At 58.5% G+C, this 17,051-nt stretch overlaps 2 protein-coding genes and 1 non-coding gene across 4 annotated transcripts; 1 reads left to right on the plus strand and 2 right to left on the minus strand.

Moving 5' to 3' along the window:
• Nucleotides 1–1,219: 1,219 nt before the first annotated feature.
• Nucleotides 1,220–8,007, minus strand: OGFOD3 (2-oxoglutarate and iron dependent oxygenase domain containing 3). The gene is made up of 9 exons (XM_049776714.1): nucleotides 7,919–8,007; nucleotides 5,649–5,869; nucleotides 4,254–4,329; nucleotides 3,708–3,750; nucleotides 3,495–3,559; nucleotides 3,233–3,289; nucleotides 2,060–2,213; nucleotides 1,754–1,877; nucleotides 1,220–1,652 (listed from the first exon to the last, which is right to left on the minus strand). The coding sequence occupies exons 1-9, from the start codon at nucleotides 8,005–8,007 to the stop codon at nucleotides 1,516–1,518; spliced, it is 966 nt and encodes a 321-aa protein (XP_049632671.1). The 3' UTR covers nucleotides 1,220–1,515.
• On the minus strand, nucleotides 6,676–6,782 carry LOC125995836 (U6 spliceosomal RNA). The gene has a single exon (XR_007491174.1). It is a non-coding gene; the product is annotated as a U6 spliceosomal RNA (small nuclear RNA).
• Nucleotides 8,008–9,749: 1,742 nt separating the features above from the next.
• On the plus strand, nucleotides 9,750–17,026 carry HEXD (hexosaminidase D). Of its 2 annotated transcripts, XM_049776409.1 has the most exons (12): nucleotides 9,750–9,886; nucleotides 10,349–10,458; nucleotides 11,328–11,415; nucleotides 12,543–12,707; nucleotides 13,809–13,992; nucleotides 14,823–14,894; nucleotides 15,190–15,385; nucleotides 15,592–15,674; nucleotides 16,112–16,190; nucleotides 16,252–16,353; nucleotides 16,606–16,695; nucleotides 16,779–17,026. In XM_049776409.1, the coding sequence occupies exons 1-12, from the start codon at nucleotides 9,803–9,805 to the stop codon at nucleotides 16,942–16,944; spliced, it is 1,419 nt and encodes a 472-aa protein (XP_049632366.1). In that variant the 5' UTR covers nucleotides 9,750–9,802; the 3' UTR covers nucleotides 16,945–17,026. The 2 variants fall into 2 exon arrangements, with proteins under 2 accessions (XP_049632366.1, XP_049632355.1); XM_049776398.1 differs by lacking the exon at nucleotides 9,750–9,886 and having other exon boundaries at nucleotides 9,945–10,458.
• Nucleotides 17,027–17,051: the final 25 nt, after the last annotated feature.

Raw genomic sequence — 17,051 nt, forward strand, 5'->3', positions numbered from 1 at the left:
CGAGAATGCACACTCTTGTCTCCAGCAAAGATTTACAGCACTGGGCAGGCTGTTTTCCAGGTGAGAGGTGCCAGGGTGTATTCCCCTGCCCCCAGCTCTGCCCTGATTGCAGCCCCTTTGCATGGTATTTGTGCCAACTACCTCTTGAGGACAGTAAAGCTGAGGATCTTTTTTGTTTCTGGGCCACATGCAGTGATGCTTAGGGGTTACTCCTGGCTCTGTGCTCACTGAGCACATTCCTGTGCAGGTTCAGGAGACCCTATGGGATGCTGGTGATAGAATCCTCATCTGCTTCTTGCAGGGCATGCCCTCCCTGCTGTGTTATCGCTCCACCCCAAGGAAGGAATTTCTCTAGGTTGCTGTGCAGAAGGGCTGCCCTGCAAGAGCAGGAGGGACAGGGAGGCACAGGGCAGGTGGAGATATGGGGCCTAGCTGCTCCTCCAGTCCCTGTCCTGTCCTGTCCCATACTGCATGACATAGACACAAGGCACAAAGGTCGCTGGGAGGACAGCAAACACCCGGCTGCTATTTGGATGGGAACAGCTTCCCCTGTTTCCCAGCATGGCTCCCCCAAGCTCTTATACCCCAGGCAGCTCAGCTCTGAGCACTGCAGGAAGCACAGCTGCTCCCTCCAGCACAGAAATGCTGCTGCTGTCTGGGGGCAGGGGGTGAAACGCAGCCCTGGCCTGACAACCATAGACACAGACCTCATGCCCCCCCCCAGTCTCACCCACCCACAAACACAGCGACTCACGTGGGCCACTGGCCTCTGACTGATTTCAAAAGGGCATAGTGTCTCATGTGTGCCGAAAGGTCTTTATTTTCCTGCCCAGGTGTCTGTGGCGGGGTACATGTGGGGGAAGGCCTCTCACCACCACCTCCCTGTCTCTGCCCTGACAAGTGGTGGGTTGCAGTGTATCTGCGCGACACCATGACTTCTGCCCAGAGGCTCAAGGAGTTGGAATTGCAGAAGCCCTCAGGAGGCTTTTCCTCTGGTGCCCAGAATTGACTGGGTGTGGCTCAGGGGTGCAGTGGGTACCTGGAATCGATACTGCCCTCCAAATGCTGTCCCACCCATCAGGTATGCCCCGAGTCCATTCATCTTTGAACCAAGGGCCAGGAAGACGGCCCAAGCAAGAGAGCAGGACTGAGTGCGGCTGGGGTGGCCCCTGTTGAATCAAGATTAGTGTTTGGCGAGCTGTATTCCGTGGATATATGGAATGGCATAGCCCATTCACACCTGTAGCCTCAGTGCCTGGTGAAATGCCCAGGGCATCTCCTGAACAGGGACCCCTCAGCTCTGAGGCATTGGCCGGAAGGTGCCCAGACTCTGGGCCAGCTGCCATGAGGGTGGCCTGTGGGCCTGCTCAGCTCTGGAGGGACCAGAGTGGCTGAGGTCCCTGTTCTTCCAGCTGCCAGACCTGAGGGGATGGGACAGATGCAGGGGCCTGAGGCCTGAGCAGGGGCCGGAGATCTGCCTCGATCCTGAGCCCCAACCCGGACTGCCCAACTGTGCTAGGCGAGCGCCGGGTCAGAGATGCCGTGGTCCGGGTTGCAGGTGAAGGCGATTGTGATGGCGTAGCGGGTGCCCCAGTGCACTTTCTCCACTCTGTGCAAGTTCTCCGAGCCGGAGGTGAAGAAGGAGACTCGGCCTGGGAGGGAGGGAGCACGTGTCACCCACAACAGAGGCGCAGGAGGGTGTCTAACGGTAGGTGCCCCAATTCCACCCCACCCCTGCCCAGGCAGCCCCTACCGGCTCTGGGCTCCACCGTCCTGTTGGCCCCATCCTCCATGAACACGAAGCGGCCCCCGCCAAAGTCGGTCAGGTAGTCAGAGAGGTACAGCAGCGACGTGTAGTCAAAGGAGCCATAGGTCACCTGCGGATGAGGGTCAGACACGGTCCAGTCTCCACCCCTGGGCATGTGGCCATGCCCACAAGATAGAATGCCCCGCCTCCACTGGTGTGGCCACACCCACAAGGGCTGTGGCTCCACCCACAGGGAAGGCAGCCCATGTTGCCCCACCCACGGGGAGACTGGCCCCTGCCCTGTCCACTCGCCTTGTCCACGTGCGCGTGCCAGTACTCGTCGTGCACCGTGCGGGCCCCGGTGCTGTTGATGCGGGAGAAGAAGGTGGGCTTGGTCAGGTGCAGGGCGGATGCGCTGATGCCGAAGGCCTGGGCGATGGCAAGCTGGACCCTGCGCCGCACGTCTCTGCAGGACAACTGGGGTTTACCGGGGTGGGAGGGCGGCGGACGGTGGCCCAGGGGGCTAACACAGCACAACACACGCCACGCCACGGCCCCAGAAGGGCAGAGCTGGCCCTCAGGAAGACAGGGCTCTAGAGCATGGGCCTGGGCAGCCACCCAGCTGTGGCACTGCCGACTGCTGGCCCGTCTGGCTATGTGTGGTGACTGTCCACAGTCCGGCCGGGCTGTTGCGTGCCCTTGGCTTCTCCCCGCCTGGTGGGAACAAGGGGGTGACCCTGGAGGGTCCGTCACTGTCCTGGGGGTCCAACAAGCACTGGGGCAATGTGCTGAGTGTGGCTACCTAGGAGGGCCGAGTGACCTGAGGGCTCCCTGCAATGCCTCAGTCTCTTAACCTGGAGCCCATGGCAGTTCTGGGTGGCCAGCAGTGCTGCTGAGGGAGCCCCAGGCTGAAGCACCCCAGCACCTTGGGCCAGAGCGGGGAGACGAGGCTCTCTGGGCTTCCACCAGACTACAAGCTATTCAGCTCAGCAGCGCCCCCTGCCCACAGACTCGGGCCAGTGCCACCTGCCTTCTTTGTTTTTGGTTTTGGTTTTTGTGTTTTTTGGGGTCACACCCGGCAGCACTCAGGGGTTACTCTTGGCTCTATGCTCAGAAATCGCTCCTGGCAGGCTCGGGGGACCACATGGGATGCTGGGATTCGAACCAATGACCTTCTGTATGAAAGGCAAATGCCTTACCTTCATGCTATCTCTCCGGCCCTGCCACCTGCCTTCTTAGAGCACAGCTGAGCGTGGACAGGGAGAGCAGAATGTGGGTGGGAGGGGCAGTGTAGAGGGAGGACTGTCTGGAGGGAGAGGAGGACTGTAGACAGATGGGGAAGATGGGACGGGAAGGAAGGCGGCATCAAGTGTGGATGGTGTGTGCACTGTGGACTGTGTGTGCAGTGTGTGCGGTGCGTGTGCTGGAGTCAGTGGTCACTTTCCTGGATCTGGGTGTGGCTGCAGCGCAGGGGCTCCCACTCACCGGTAGAGCTGAAAGTCCTCTTCGGAGAAGACATTCTGGATTTGGTCCCCGAAGTACCTGGATGCAGAAGGACTGTCAGGCACATCCACATCCCTCTGTACCAACCTCTTACCTTGTGTTTCCCGAAGGTATCTGGCCTACTCCACTCCCTGCTCGCGTCCCAGTCTGGCCCTGACCCTGTTTTCCTGGGAGGCCCTCAGCAAGAGATCAGCTTCTGCCTTCACTGGAACCCAACACAGCCTGGGGGGGGGGGGTCTCTCACCTGTACAGGTTCACAAAGTGCTTCCCAACTGACAGGGCACCCGAGTGCAGGTCCAGGATGGAGGCCTGTAAGACAGGTGAGGCTCTCACACCCTCCAGGGCCAGGCTGGCCTCGTGCCTGCCCGAGAGTGAGGCCAACCCCAGGGCCAGTGGCAACGTCACCTCACAGCCCTGTCCCCCCCCTACCATGCCAACCGCCAGCCCGCACACTCACCCCGCCGTCGGATCCTCCCAGGGCCAGCCCCTTCTCAGCAATGCTGCAGGAAAAGGCACAGAGTCAGAGCTGGGTCTAGAACCATCTGGAATAATCCTGGCAGGTGTGGCCAGTACAGCTTGGACAGTGAGAAGGATGGGCGGCGATGGTGGCAAGAACTTTGGCCAGAGCGACAGTGCCACCAGGAACTTCCCCACCTTCTCTGCACAGGGTCCCTGCCTGTCAAGGGTGGGCCTAGTCACCACTTGGAGGGTGCCTCTGAGGCCTGGGACCTGGTGGGGTGGTGCTCCCTTGCAGCAAGGACCCCATCCAGATGCCCTGCAAGGGTCTTTAAGGACAGAGCCTGCAGAGGCAAGAAAGTGGGGTACAAGGCACTCTGGACCTCTCGCAGCACTGAGCAGTACTGTCCTCCAAGGCCAGAATGGCCTCCCAGGAGGTCCCATGTCCAGCTGTGACCTGTGTCCAGCCATGCCCTGTGATCAGCTACAGCTCTACACCCTAGAATGGGCCCTTCGGGCTCTGCTCCTTAGCTCCATGGCCACATACCTGCGAATGCGCTGGGCTTCCTCCCTGGTGATGACAGCGTCTGTGACAGCCCGGCCACACGTCCTGGGGGAGCAGCCTGCCGGGATGAGCTACAGTGAGATGAGTCTCTCCCCAGGGACGATGGGATCTGGGGGAAGCCTTGGGGAGGTGCGGCAGGGAGGCAGGCTGGGGGGATGCCAGTGAGGTGGGACTTCAGGTAACACATCATCCTGGGGGGACTCCCAGAACCCTCAGATGGTCCATAGCTCCAGCATCCTGCACGGCCCCCAAAATCCTCCTGACCACATCAGATTCCTTTTAGGTCCTAGAGCCCTGGTTGGCGGACTCAGAGCAAGGGGAAGAAGGGCATGTGGGGCAGAAGGGCAGGTACGGGGGGGGGGGGGGGACGGGGACGACATAGAACTCAGGGGCAGAGCTGGAGGCAGGGTAGGGGCAGGATGAGGCAAGCGTGGGACGTGAGCTCAGTAGGTGCAGGATAACCTGGTTGGCCCAGGTGCTTTGACTCCAAAAGCAGTTGAGTTTTTTATTTTTTTTTATTTTTATATATATATATTTTTTGTTTTTTTTGGGTCACACCCAGCGGTGCTCAGGGGTTACTCCCAGCTGTCTGCTCAGAAATAGCTCCTGGCAGGCACGGGGGACCATATGGGACACTGGGATTCGAACCAACCACCTTTGGTCCTGGATCAGCTGCTTACAAAGCAAACACCGCTGTGCTATCTCTCTGGGCCCCAGATGAGTTTTTTATAAAAAGCCCCCCTGAACACAGTGACCACAGAAAGGCCAATGAGGGGTTTGAACAGCCAGATCCTGGGAGTCAAGTCCTGATCAAGGGGGATTGAGGGAAGGAGGGCAGACTCATGATGCCAACTAAACCCTTCAATGCTGACCAGGTACTGGTCCTCCCTTGGACACTGATGATCCCCAGGTGCTGACCCTCCCTTGAGTACTGACGTCCCAGGTATGTACTTCCCTTAAATATTGATCCCATAGGTACTGGCCCTCTAGGGACTGATTCCCCAGGTGTTGACTACCCTCCAGGTACTAACCTTACATGCACTAACCTTCCAGGTATTGACCCTTCAGTGCTAAACCTCCCAGATATAACCCTTCTCTGCCCCATGGGCCTAATGTGGCACTGACCCTTCCCTTCATGCCCTTCTCAGGAGGATCCCAGGATGAGGCTTGCAGGGAAGTTTCTGGTAATGAGGTGATCACAGAGCTACTCTCGGGGCCCCTCAGCCTTTTCCCATCTCTCTCCTTCAGAGTGAGGCACTGTATGGTGAGTGCACCTTCCGGGAGGGGAAAGGTCCCACACCTTCCCTTCCCTCTTGGCTTCCTTCCCACTAGTTGGGGCAGCAACACATCAGAGCGTCTTCCTTGAACACCTCGTACCTTCGAATCTACGGTGACTGTCATAGTCTTCGGAACAGGGAACTATGAAGAACTTGCCAGACAGGACTTCACTACGACCAGCCAGGACTTCGGTGATGCCCTCTTCACCACCCTGTTGACCCTGGAGCAGGAATCCGGCAAGTCCCACACAGGTCCCCAGCACCACGGCAACACTCAGCCACTTTTTGCGCAGCTGCCTGGGTGTCCAGCCTCCTTTGTTGCTGAGAACAGAGAGCACAGACAGTGGGGTGTTTGCCTTGCATGTGGCTGATCTGGTTTGGATTCCCAGCGTTCTATGTGGTCCCCTGAGCCTGCCAGGAGCGATATCTGAGCACAGAGCCAGAAATAATCCTGAGGGCCGGCGAGGTGGCGCTAGAGGTAAGGTGTCTGCCTTGCAAGCACTAGCCAAGGAAAGATCGCAACCGCGGTTCGATTCCCAGGTGTCCCATATGGTCCCCCCATGCCAGGGGCAATTTCTGAGCGCTTAGCCAGGAGTAACCCCTGAGCATCAAATGGGTGTGACCCGAAAAACAAAAACAAAAACAAAAACAAAGAAATAATCCTGAGTGTTGCTGGTGTGGTCAAAATAAAAAAAAAAAAACAAGGGGCCAGAGTGGTGGCACAAGTGTTAAGCCTTGCCCGAGCTTGCCTAGGATAGATGGCGGTTCCATCCCCAGGTGTCCCATATGGTCCCCCCAAGCCAGGAGTGACTTCTGAGCACATAGCCAGGAGTAACCCCTGAGCGTCACTGGGTGTGACCCAAAAATCAAAACAAACAAACAGAAAACTTAAATCAAAACAAAAATGTACAAGAGTCAGGGGCCAGAGAGATAGCAGTGTTAGGGCGTTTGCCTTGCAAGCAGCAGACCCAGGACCAACTGTGATTCGAATCCCAGCATCCCATATGGTATTCCGTGTCTGCCAGGAGAGATTTCTTTTTTTTTTTTTTTTTTTCAAGAGTTCAGCATTTTATTGAACTTGTTACAAAAAGGCTTAGTCAAAAAGACCAAAACCCATATCATCATCAAAAAATATGGAACGCTTCACGAATTTGCGTGTCATCCTTGCGCAGGGGCCATGCTAATCTTCTCTGTATCGTTCCAATTTTAGTATATGTGCTGCCAAAGCGAGCACCAGGAGAGATTTCTGAGCACAGAGCCAGGAGTAACCCCTGAGCGCTGCCAAGTGTGGTCCAAAAACAAAAACAAAAAATGTACAAGAGTCAGAAACCACACCTTGCCTGTGGCCAGCCTGCGTCTCCTTCCCCACTGGCTCAAAGCATCTCAGCAGATCCACCAGGGTGAATCACAAGTTCACGAACCTGGGAACTAATGGAATCAAACCAGCTAAAATCACAGGCCGAAAGAGGGACAGCACGTGGAAACAGTGACCAGGTAAGTCGCTTTCTGATGAACCTGAGTGATAGATAGCACAGTGGGAGAGCGCAGGCTCTGCTCGAGGCCAAGCCAGGTTTGATTCCCGGAGTGATTCCTGAGTGCGGACCCAGCAGTAACCTTTGCGCATTACCAGGTGTGACGCCCCCAATAAAGACACTTTCTGAGCTGTGTTCAACTGCCCCCGAAACACACACACACACACACACACACACACACACACACACACACACACACACACACACACACACACACTTTGAGCATTACCAGGTGTGACGCCCCCAATAAAGACACTTTCTGAGCTGAGTTCAACTGCCCCCGAAACACACACACACACACACACACACACACACACACACACACACACACACACTTTGAGCATTACCAGGTGTGACGCCCCCAATAAAGACACTAAGTCCACAGCCTTCCTGGAATTGCAATTTAGGGTCTGCTAGGAAATGGGAGACTCGGCTTCCGAGAGCCTTCTCCCTCTCCTATTTTCCAGACACCTCTGCAGACATGCTCCACACACGGAGACCCACGTCCCCTGAGCCCCTAAAGGGTCAGAACAGCCGGAGGGAAAGAGCAGACGCGAAAGGCAAAGGCTGAGCGCTGTGCAAGTGTCTGAGGGTCTGTCTAGGAGTCCCGCCTCCAGTAGCTGAGGCCACGCCCCGGAGACAGGACACGCCCCCGCGAGCCACGCCCGCCAGGCCCACCTGAGAGGCCACGCCCACCAGCGCCGGCAGAGCCAGCGGAGCTCGGCGGCAGACCACGCCCCCTCGGACCACGCCCACGCCCCCCACCCGGAAGGCCCGGCCGAGGTCCCGCCCGCCCGCCCGCCCGCGGACCCCCGTGGCGGCCGCCTGCCTCCCCTACCCGGCCTGGCTCCGGCCGCGCCGCCTGCGCTCGCCGGCCCCGGCCCCGGCCTCGTGCGCCTTGGGCGCGCTCCTGCGCTGCAGCGCCATCGGGCCGCCGGGTCGCGGAGCCGCCGCCGGGCACGAGCGCGAGGAGCCGCCTGCGGCCGGCCGGCGCGGCGCGGGGACGCCGGCGCATCGATGCGCTCGGCGGCCGACCGCGTGGCTGCGGCCGGGCCCGGCCGGGCCAGGCCGGAGCAGCCGAGCGCCGAGCGGTCGGAGTGGGGCGCGGAGCGGAGCGCGTCCCCGGCCTGCGGCGGAGCGGCGGAGCGGCCTCGCGCCTCTGCCCGGGGCTCCGCGATCGCCTGCCCGGCCGCGTCTCGCCGCCCCTCGTCCCCGCCCCCGCCTCCGGGGAAGGAGCCTGCCCGGGCGGCCCGGGCTCTGCCCTGGCGCGGCGCTGAGCGGTAACCGATGGGCCGGCGGGGGGTCGTGCGGGCAGCGGGCCCCGTGCCCCGGCGCGCTCCAGGCCCTCGCGCTCCCGAGCGAGACCGCTTTAGCGAGGCTTCCTCCGCTTGGAGGCGAAGCGCGGGGCCCGGACAGCTTTGAAGCCTGCGTCCGGCACCTCGATCGGCTTCGCTCATTCGCGCTTTCCCCCGGCCACGCTCCAGGCGTACTCCTGGTCCTGTGCTCAGGGATCCTTTCTGGCGGTGCATGGGGACCCATGTGGGGTGCCGGGATCTCCCCCGAGTCAGCGCTATACAAGCAAACCAGCGCCCTACCCTCTGTGTGTAGGTCTGAGGCTCAGCCCAATAATGACTTTCGTGGCACAGCTGGGAGGGTGTTTGCTTTGCGCCCTTCGACCCAGGTTCGGCCCATCCTAGGTTCGATCCCAGCATCCCAGGTGGTCTTTGCGGGAGTGATTTCTGAATGCGGAGTCAGGAGAATCCCTGAGCACTGCCGGGTTTGGCCCCCCAAATTTGTTTTGTTTGGGGCCACACCCAGTTTTGCTTAGGGGTTACTCCTGGCTCTGCGCTCAGAAATTTCTCTTCGAAGGCTTGGGGACCATTTGGGATGTGGGGCATCGAACCCAGTCAGCCGCATGCAAGGCAAATAAAAGCCTTACCGCTGTACTATTGCCCCAGCCCCCTAAAACTGATTTTTAAGTCAAAACACTCGTTTCCATATGCACCTGTGTGGGTGGATTCTCCAAGTTGATCCTAGGGGGCTCCCTACAAGGGGGACTGCTACTATTGACACGTACATGGCTGAGCCCAAAGATTCCCCTTCCTCTCTGGCAAGCTCCGTGTGTCTAAAGAGGCCAAGGACCACTCTCTTCTGCCAGCTTTCTTCTGATTCCCGTCACTGGTCAGCGCCAATAGACCCTTAGATTTTGACAGACGCTTAGTTTTTCACATTATCCTCATCTGCCTTTTTGGGGGGACGGATGCTTGGGAGGATAACAGGCCCTCTTGACCCTCCACTGTCCTCCAGACCTGGCCATTGTTCTCTCATATTTGCACTTTTACTTATTTTTATTTTATTTTTGTTTGTTTGTTTTTGGGTCACACCCGGCAGCATTCGGGTTCCTCATGGCTCTACGCTCAGAAATAGCTCCTGGCAGGCTCAGGGGACCCTATGGGATGCTGGGATTCGAACCACTGTCCTTCTGCTTGCAAGGCAAACGCCCTACCTCCATGCTATCTCTCGGGCCCCATATTTGCACTTTAAGCCCAAGGCATGGCTGAGGTACCTGAAGTGGGCTTTTGGCTGCACCAGGTCAGCACAGGGGCTGGAGTGGAAGGTGGGGGCCTGGCAATGTGGTCCATCGGGGCATCTGTCTCTCTGCAGGTAGCACCTGGACCCGAGGAGTCGCCCTGTGTGTGCTGTTACCCAGGACGGTGGCGGCATGTCTGGCTTCTCGCCCTTTAAGATGCGCTTCGTTCACTTGGACCTCAAGGGAGCCCCACCGAAGGTCTCCTACCTTTCACAGGTGCTTCCCAGTATGCTCAGACCTGCCACGTGGCCCAGAACATGATTTGCAGCCCCCCCCCCAAAGTGGAGGATTCAAGAAAGCAAAAGGGAAGGAGAAAGGACCAAGGTGTCCTGTCATATGTGCAGGGGCTGGACAGTGCCTCTCGCTGTGCCCCCAGGGCTGGGGCTATCAAGAGTCTGTGAGCTGTCCTTAGGTGGTGGCAAGAATTCTGATCAGGTGCTAGGAGAGCCGCAGGGATCCAGCCCAGCCTTAAGCTCTGAGTGACCCTCTGTTCTGGTGTCACTGGGATTTGGAGCTGCGTCTTGGACAGGAGTCAGCCTTGGTCCTGGCCCTCCCAATTTCCCCGCCATGATTCTCCTCCATTGTCCCGGGCACTGTGCCAGGTGGCCCCCTCATGCCAGCACACCTCTGCACCCCCCATCTGTCTGTACGTCAATCAGTGCTCCCTGCTCTCCCCAGGTCTTCCCACTCTTCCAGGCTCTAGGTGCAAACGGACTCCTGATCGAATATGAGGACATGTTCCCCTACGAGGGCCGCCTGCAGCTGCTCCGAGCCAGGCATGCCTACAGGTACCCAATAGCCTCACTGCCTGCCAGTGTTTGTTCTCTCACAGGTGTCCCTGAACATGAGAGACTTAGTTACCAGTGTGCATATCTAGGGGAGTGTGAAATTAGGTTCTGTGGTGGGGACTTTACTGTCTTTGCTTCTCTCCCTTTGCTGTTCTTTCTGATTGTGTGTATGTGTGTGTGTGTGTGTGTGTGTGTGTGTGTGTGCGCGCTCGCGCACCCCACACCTGGCAATGCTCAGGTGTTACCTCTGGCTCTGCTCTCAGAAATCACTCCTGGCAGGCTGCAGGGGACCATATGGGATGCTGGGCATCGAACCCGGGTTGGGCATATGGAAGGCAAAGCCCTACCCACTGTGCTTTAACTCCGACCATTCTTCCTGATTGTTTTGAGAAGGTGCAAGGACACTTGCTGGAGAAAGCGTGTTTGGTGCTGCAGAGGTGCTGCAAGGTGCTGGCTCTGCAACAGCTGACGTGCCTTTGCTCTCCAGCACTACACATGGTCCCTGAGTAGCCCTAGAGGCCAATCCCAAACACAGAGCTAGAAGCCCCTAAGGCCCCTTGGTTTGGCCCCCAAAACAGGCCAAGCACTTGGCAGAGTTTTGTGTAATCTGTGCGAGAGGGCTGGAGTCCAAAGGGTGAACTGAGTATGATCCCTGCCACATCCGTCCCAAGCACCACGGAGTGCCCTGGTGACCCAGCGTCCTGGGGCCACGCTCTGAACTGTCAAAGTGAGGGGACAGCAGAGGGGCTCCGTGAAGGCTCCTCGGAGACTGTTTCCAGTGTCTATGAATCTTCATTGTTGGGAACAGTCTCCAGGCCCCTGAAGGAGGGGCAGGGGCAGGCATGACCTCTGGATGTCTCTGTCCCCAGCCCCGCAGAAATCAGTGAGATTGTGCATCTGGCTACTTGCCACGGGCTGGAAGTCGTCCCTCTGGTGCAGACATTTGGCCACATGGAGGTGAGTGGGGAATCAGGGCAGGGGCTGGACCTGCGGGCGGGCGGGGTTAATCCCGTGGGAGGGGCCAGCCTTGGGCGGGGCCTGGGCCTTGGGTCTGTTCTGCAGCTCAGCTGCTCCTGCTTCAAGGAGTGAGTCTCAAATCACCTGCGTGGGGGTGGAGGGAGAAGCCAGAGACGGATGCGGGTTCCAGGAAGCCCCGCATCCAACAGTGTTGTGGGAGGGAAATACTTGGGGGTCAGGGTCGGCGGGGTGCAGGTACCATCCATCCCGACGTGGTATGGGACCCTTTCTGGTGCTGGTACCTGAACCAGGGTCTGAGTGTGCAAAGCAGCCCCTGACCCGGCCTCTCTGAGCCAGCAGTCAGCCAGAAAAGGAGATGAGCTCCCTGCGTGCAGGCGCTCTCTACCTTACCCTCAACCCTCTTGCTCCTTCTCTACCTCTTTCCCCACTTTCCCCTCTCTAATCTCCACCCCTACTCTCTTTCTCCATCCCCCTTCCATGCTCCCTATTGCCGTTTTCACACCTGTGTGATGCCGTGAATGCACACAGCACTGGTAGGCAGAGCTGTCCACACTGACCTTGTCCCCACCCCAAGGGCTGTCTCTGTTCTCGAACCAAAGAGCCTCCATGCCTAGCTACTGCCCATGTCCAACCACCTGGGCCATTCAGCCGAGCCACGTCTCTCCAAGATCACTAGGAGCTTCTGGCTTCTCCCTGCCCCCAGTGCAGCCCTGCGTGACTCCTCACTCCCTGTCCTGCTCCTTGTCTCCATCTGTGGAACAAGGTAGAGGAGTCAGATGTGGGAGCTAGCCCACGGCCTTAGCAGCACCGTCGTATGCACGAGCTGCTTCTCTGACCCCCCCCCCCCCCGAAAGGTTCCAGACGTGCTCGGTCTCTTCCTGGGACGCTCTTTCTTTCCTTTGGTGAGGAAGGAGCCGGGTCACGCAGGTGTTGCTTAGGGCTTGCTCCCAGCCCAGCCTTCCCCACTGACCCGTCCCAGTGGTCTGTTAGTACCTGCCAGGACTCTCTGTGGGCTTGTTATCCATCCTGCTGGGCAGTATAGACACAACCATGCCCGCCCTGCACAGCCCTTGCCCTCACTCCTTGGCTCTCTGCTCTCTCCGCAGTTCGTGCTGAAACACCAGGCTCTCGCACACCTCCGGGAGGTGGCACCATTCCCCAACACCCTGAACCCCCACGAGCCTGAGTCCCTGGCGCTGGTGGAAGCAATGTTGCAACAGGTCCTGCGGCTGCACCCAAGTGCCCGCTGGTTCCACCTGGGCTGTGACGAGGTGGGTGTCTGCAGATCCCACCCCGTCTTCTACTTTTTTCTGGTGCTTCCCTTCCCTCCACCTCCCCTGGCCAAGGCTTCCCCCACTAAGGCGATTACCCCTAATTACTTTTGTCCCACTAATATGTGATCTCCCGAATCAGTGACATCCACTAATATGTGCATGTTTGATCGGGCTGGCTGAGCCCCCAGCATGGCCTGTGTTGGTGCAGCAGTAAGAAAGAGCAGATGGTGAAGGGTGTATGCTGGGTTCTGCTGTACAGTGTACCCAGGGGGCCATGATACCTGGGCTCACAGTCCCTGGGCACAACAGGGCCCCTCAACGATCTCTGGTGCTTTCCTGAACATCTCCCCTTTTGTTTGTTTTTTGGGTCACACTGGTGGTGGTCAGGCAGGGGTTACTCCCAGCTTTGTGCTCAGTGGTCATTCCTGGTGGTGCTCAGGGGACTCTATGGGATACCGGGGATCAAACTTGGGTCAGCCACATGCAAAGCTTCTGTGCTGTTGCTCCAGTTCTTCATCTCCCCTTTTCTATTAGGTGGGGTGGATTTAAGACACACTAAGGGGTGCCAGGGATCAAACTCAAACCGGCTCATGTGAAGCCAGCATCCTCCCCACTGTCCCGTTTCTTTGGGTCGTGTACATATGTTTTCAGTCACGATGTACCTAAGATCCTGTCATTCTCCAGGTGCTCCAGGGGTCACAGCTCACCTCCACAGCCCCAGAGCCTTTGCTTCCAGGACAGCTTTCCTCGATCTTGCTATATGTGCCTATGTGTCTCTGTTGTGCAGGCTGTGGGAACAGGCGAGCGTCCCTCTGGGCCATCCCGACCCCTGTGACGGCTCATCCAGTGTAGCACAACTGACTGTGCAGCGCACCCCCTGGGCTTTGCCTGCACCCATTAGGTTGCTCCCTTCGTGTCCTCTCTGCAACTTTGCGGTTCTGGACATTTCTGCACAGGCTCTGTGGGGCTTTTCTCAACTGTGCATTGCCCAAGAGGCCCACTTTGGGCTTCCTGGGTGTGACCTCGTGTGGACACAGCCCTTGCTGTGCTGTGCGCTGGGCCCTGGCTAGCTTGCCCACACCCTCTCCCTGGCCTCAGGTCTACTACCTCGGGGAAGGCGAGGCCTCCAGGCAGTGGCTGCAGCAGGAGCACAACAGCAAGACCAAGCTGTGTCTGTCACACCTGAAGGCGGTGGCCGGCCTCGTGTTGGCCCAGCACCCCACCACAACACCTCTCGTGTGGGACGACATGCTGCGCGACATCCCTGACGACCAGCTCACAGGTGTGCTGGGCGTGTCTTCGCGGGAACTGGCCCTGTCCTCATGGGGAACAGGCCAGTCATCGTGGGGACTGAGCTTGTCCTTCTGGGGGCAACTGGGCGTGTCCTCCTGGCGAATGGGATGTGAAACCAGACAAGTCCTTACAGGCTCGAGGGAACTGGGTGTAGGCCTTTCCGGAGGAAGTAGAGCCCAGGGCCTCCCCTCCAGCCTTAACAAGACAGTGAAACTGCGGGAAACTAACTTCAAACCCCCTTGTACCCCATTCCTAATTTCCTCCCGCAAGAAAGCCTTTTTCTTTTTTTTTTTTTTTTTTTTTTTTTTTTTTTTTTGTGGTTTTTGGGTCACACCCAGCAGTGCTCAGGGGTTATTCCTGGCTCCAGGCTCAGAAATTGCTCCTGGCAGGCACGGGGGACCATATGGGACGCCGGGATTCGAACCGATGACCTCCTGCATGAAAGGCAAACGCCTTACCTCCATGCTATCTCTCCGGCCCCAAGAAAGCCTTTTTCTATGGGGCAGTGTGACAGCCAGACACAGCTTCTGTGTGTGTGTGCGCACGCACTAGCAGTCCTGAGCTCAGTTGGTGGGGAATTAACAGAGCTCTGCAGAGGGTGTTTTGCTGCCTTGTATGCTGCTGACGTGGGTTCTGCTGATCTCTGAGTGTAAAGAGAGGAATGGCCCCTGAGCATCGCTGGTGTCACCCAAACACCCCTCCCCAATAAAAATTTCATTCTGTTCCATTCCCAAGCCAAGTCTCATGGGCACAGGTGCACACAGGTGTAGGAAGGCTTCCTGCCACAGGGGCCGCCTCTCTTTGCGCTTCTCACCACAGACTCCGGGTTGTCACAGCTGGTGGAGCCTGTGCTCTGGGACTATAGAGCAGACCTGGACGTCCACACCAAGGGTCAGTGCATCCTTCCACAATGCCCCAGCCCTAGAATCCCAGGAACCTGCCTGGAAGTTTACAGGCTCCCAAGACCTTGTCCTTGTCCCAAAGGGTCTGTCCTGTGTAAGCCCATCCATATCCACACGTAGAGGTCCACTTCCCAGGGGCCCAAGCAGCTCAGGTCGCCTGGTGAAGCCATGCCCTATCTCTGAATCCTGCCTACACCTCAAGGCCTGCATCTTGGGCCCTGCCCACACCAGGTTCCTGTCCTCCAGGGCCAGTGGGGTGATGAGGTCCTGTTGCTCTCCTGCAGCCCTCCTCATGGAAAAGTACCGCAAGTGTGGTTTTGCCCACCTGTGGGCCGCCAGCGCCTTCAAGGGGGCCACTGGGGCCAGCCAGGCCCTGACGCCCATCGAGCACCACCTCCGGAACCATGTGCAATGGCTGCAGGTGGCTGCTCAGGCACAGGCCAGTGCGCTGCAAGGCATTGTGCTGACCGGTTGGCAGAGGTGGGTCCCCATCCAGGCTCACCTGGTGGGTGGGGTGCCACCCCATGGGGAACAGCTTTGGGCTGTGGGTTCGGAGCACAGGCGTCCCAGGAGGCATGGAGTGTAGTGGCTTGGGTAGTGCTGCTGTGGTCCCTGTATAAGCAGCAACAGCTGGTGCTGGGGTGAGGTGCTCTGGCGGCCCGAGCTGAGTCCTCTCTCCGACGTAGGTATGACCACTTCTCCGTGCTGTGTGAGCTCCTGCCCGTCAGCATCCCATCTCTCGCAGTGTGTCTGCAGGCGCTTCTGCACGGTACGGACAAGGGGAGAAGCGCCGACCTCTGCCTGCTCGGGTCTTTGTGCAGCAGGACCCCCCCCCAAGAAAACCCCAAAGTTTATGAGTGCAACCTGGCAAGGCCTGGCCACCCGTGGGCTCCCCCATGTTCATGATGGGACTGTGGCACAGATCACGCATGTTCCCCAGTTCTTGTCCCTGGGATACAGGCCCATGCCTCACCAAGTCACATCCTGAGCCCTGTTCTCCTGGATTCCCCCCCCACCCCGTTTTTGGACTACACCCACTGGCCCTGGGTTTGAGGAACAGCTGTGGTACCAGGAATCGAATGGGGGTCAGCTGCCTGCAAGCACCTCACCCCCTGGTCCTGTTCTGCACCGCATGGGACCGTGGGTTGGCCTAAGTCAGGCTCCTGCTTTTCCCGAGGCTTCCAGGCATCATCTGGTTCTTTTCAGGTGGCTTTGCCGAAGAAGCCAAAGCAAGAGTAGAGAACTTACTTGGGATTCGGAGCCTGGACCTGATGGACTTTACAGGGTAAAGTCCCCCCCTCCCCTTGCCCCTCTTGGTGGCCCTCTCACACTTTGCCTCTCTGCAGGGAGGGGGCCGGCTCCTTCCCTGGCAGTGACATCCTGGCCCTCGTCACCCAAGTCGGCCTGCACCTGTGCAGCTCTGTGGACGCACTGCTAGAGCGAGACCGGTGAGCAGCTCTGGCCCTCTGGCCTTGCATGGAGCTCTTGGGCGAATGCAGTTTCCTTTCGACCCTGCTCCTGTCTGTGTGCTCGGGGCCCTTGGGGCTGGGATGGAGCTGGCCAAGCAGGGCAGGTACCTTCCCCCCCTCCCTGTACTGACCCTGGCCACCACAGCTTGTCCTGCGGGCTTCTTGGTGGGGCTGACCTCGTGTAGATGATTCCTGGCCCAGCAGTTCCCAGAACACCTGTGCTTGCCGCAGGTATGTGACGGGCTGGTTCAGCCCCTACCACCGTAAGCGGAAGCTCATCCACCCTGTCATGATCCGGCACATTCAGCCTCAGGCTCTCAGGTAAGACCCACCCTCCTCAGTACTCATGGCACCCAGCACCCCCATTCCTCGGAGGGTTCGACCAGCTTCAGTCTCACCCACAGCCTGCTGGCCCGGTGGGGTGCATTGGTACAGGCCCTGGAGGTCGCCCTGCAGCGTGTCTTCTACCCGGACACTGTGGAAGAGTGGCTGGAGGAGAACGTACAGCCCAGCCTGCAGCGTGTGCAGGCGCTTCTGCAGGACCTGGGGGAGGCTGCGACCTCTTGCTGAGGGACTGGGACCAGCACTCAGAAACCAGCACTGCAGTTTGTACTTTATTCTAGAGAAAAGCATCCTCTGGAACCATTTCAAACCTAATGTCGCTCAATTGTCTCTGG

Source organism: Suncus etruscus, chromosome 1, assembly GCF_024139225.1.
Source record: "Suncus etruscus isolate mSunEtr1 chromosome 1, mSunEtr1.pri.cur, whole genome shotgun sequence".
NCBI lineage: Eukaryota > Metazoa > Chordata > Mammalia > Eulipotyphla > Soricidae > Suncus > Suncus etruscus.

What these genes read in the sequence shown, in the direction of transcription:
- HEXD (XM_049776398.1), top strand. Translation starts at nt 10,238, where the DNA reads ATGATTCTCCTCCATTGTCCCGGGCACTGTGCCAGGTGGCCCCCTCAT. An exon ending in TCCACCTGGGCTGTGACGAG is followed by an intron (nt 12,708 to 13,808) that starts GTGGGTGTCTGC and finishes CCCTGGCCTCAG; the next exon opens with GTCTACTACCTCGGGGAAGG. An exon ending in CCCTGACGACCAGCTCACAG is followed by an intron (nt 13,993 to 14,822) that starts GTGTGCTGGGCG and finishes TTCTCACCACAG; the next exon opens with ACTCCGGGTTGTCACAGCTG.
- OGFOD3 (XM_049776714.1), bottom strand. Translation starts at nt 8,007, where the DNA reads ATGGCGCTGCAGCGCAGGAGCGCGCCCAAGGCGCACGAGGCCGGGGCC. An exon ending in CACTTTGTGAACCTGTACAG is followed by an intron (nt 3,290 to 3,494) that starts GTGAGAGACCCC and finishes TTCTGCATCCAG; the next exon opens with GTACTTCGGGGACCAAATCC. An exon ending in GACGGTGGAGCCCAGAGCCG is followed by an intron (nt 1,653 to 1,753) that starts GTAGGGGCTGCC and finishes CCTCCCTCCCAG; the next exon opens with GCCGAGTCTCCTTCTTCACC.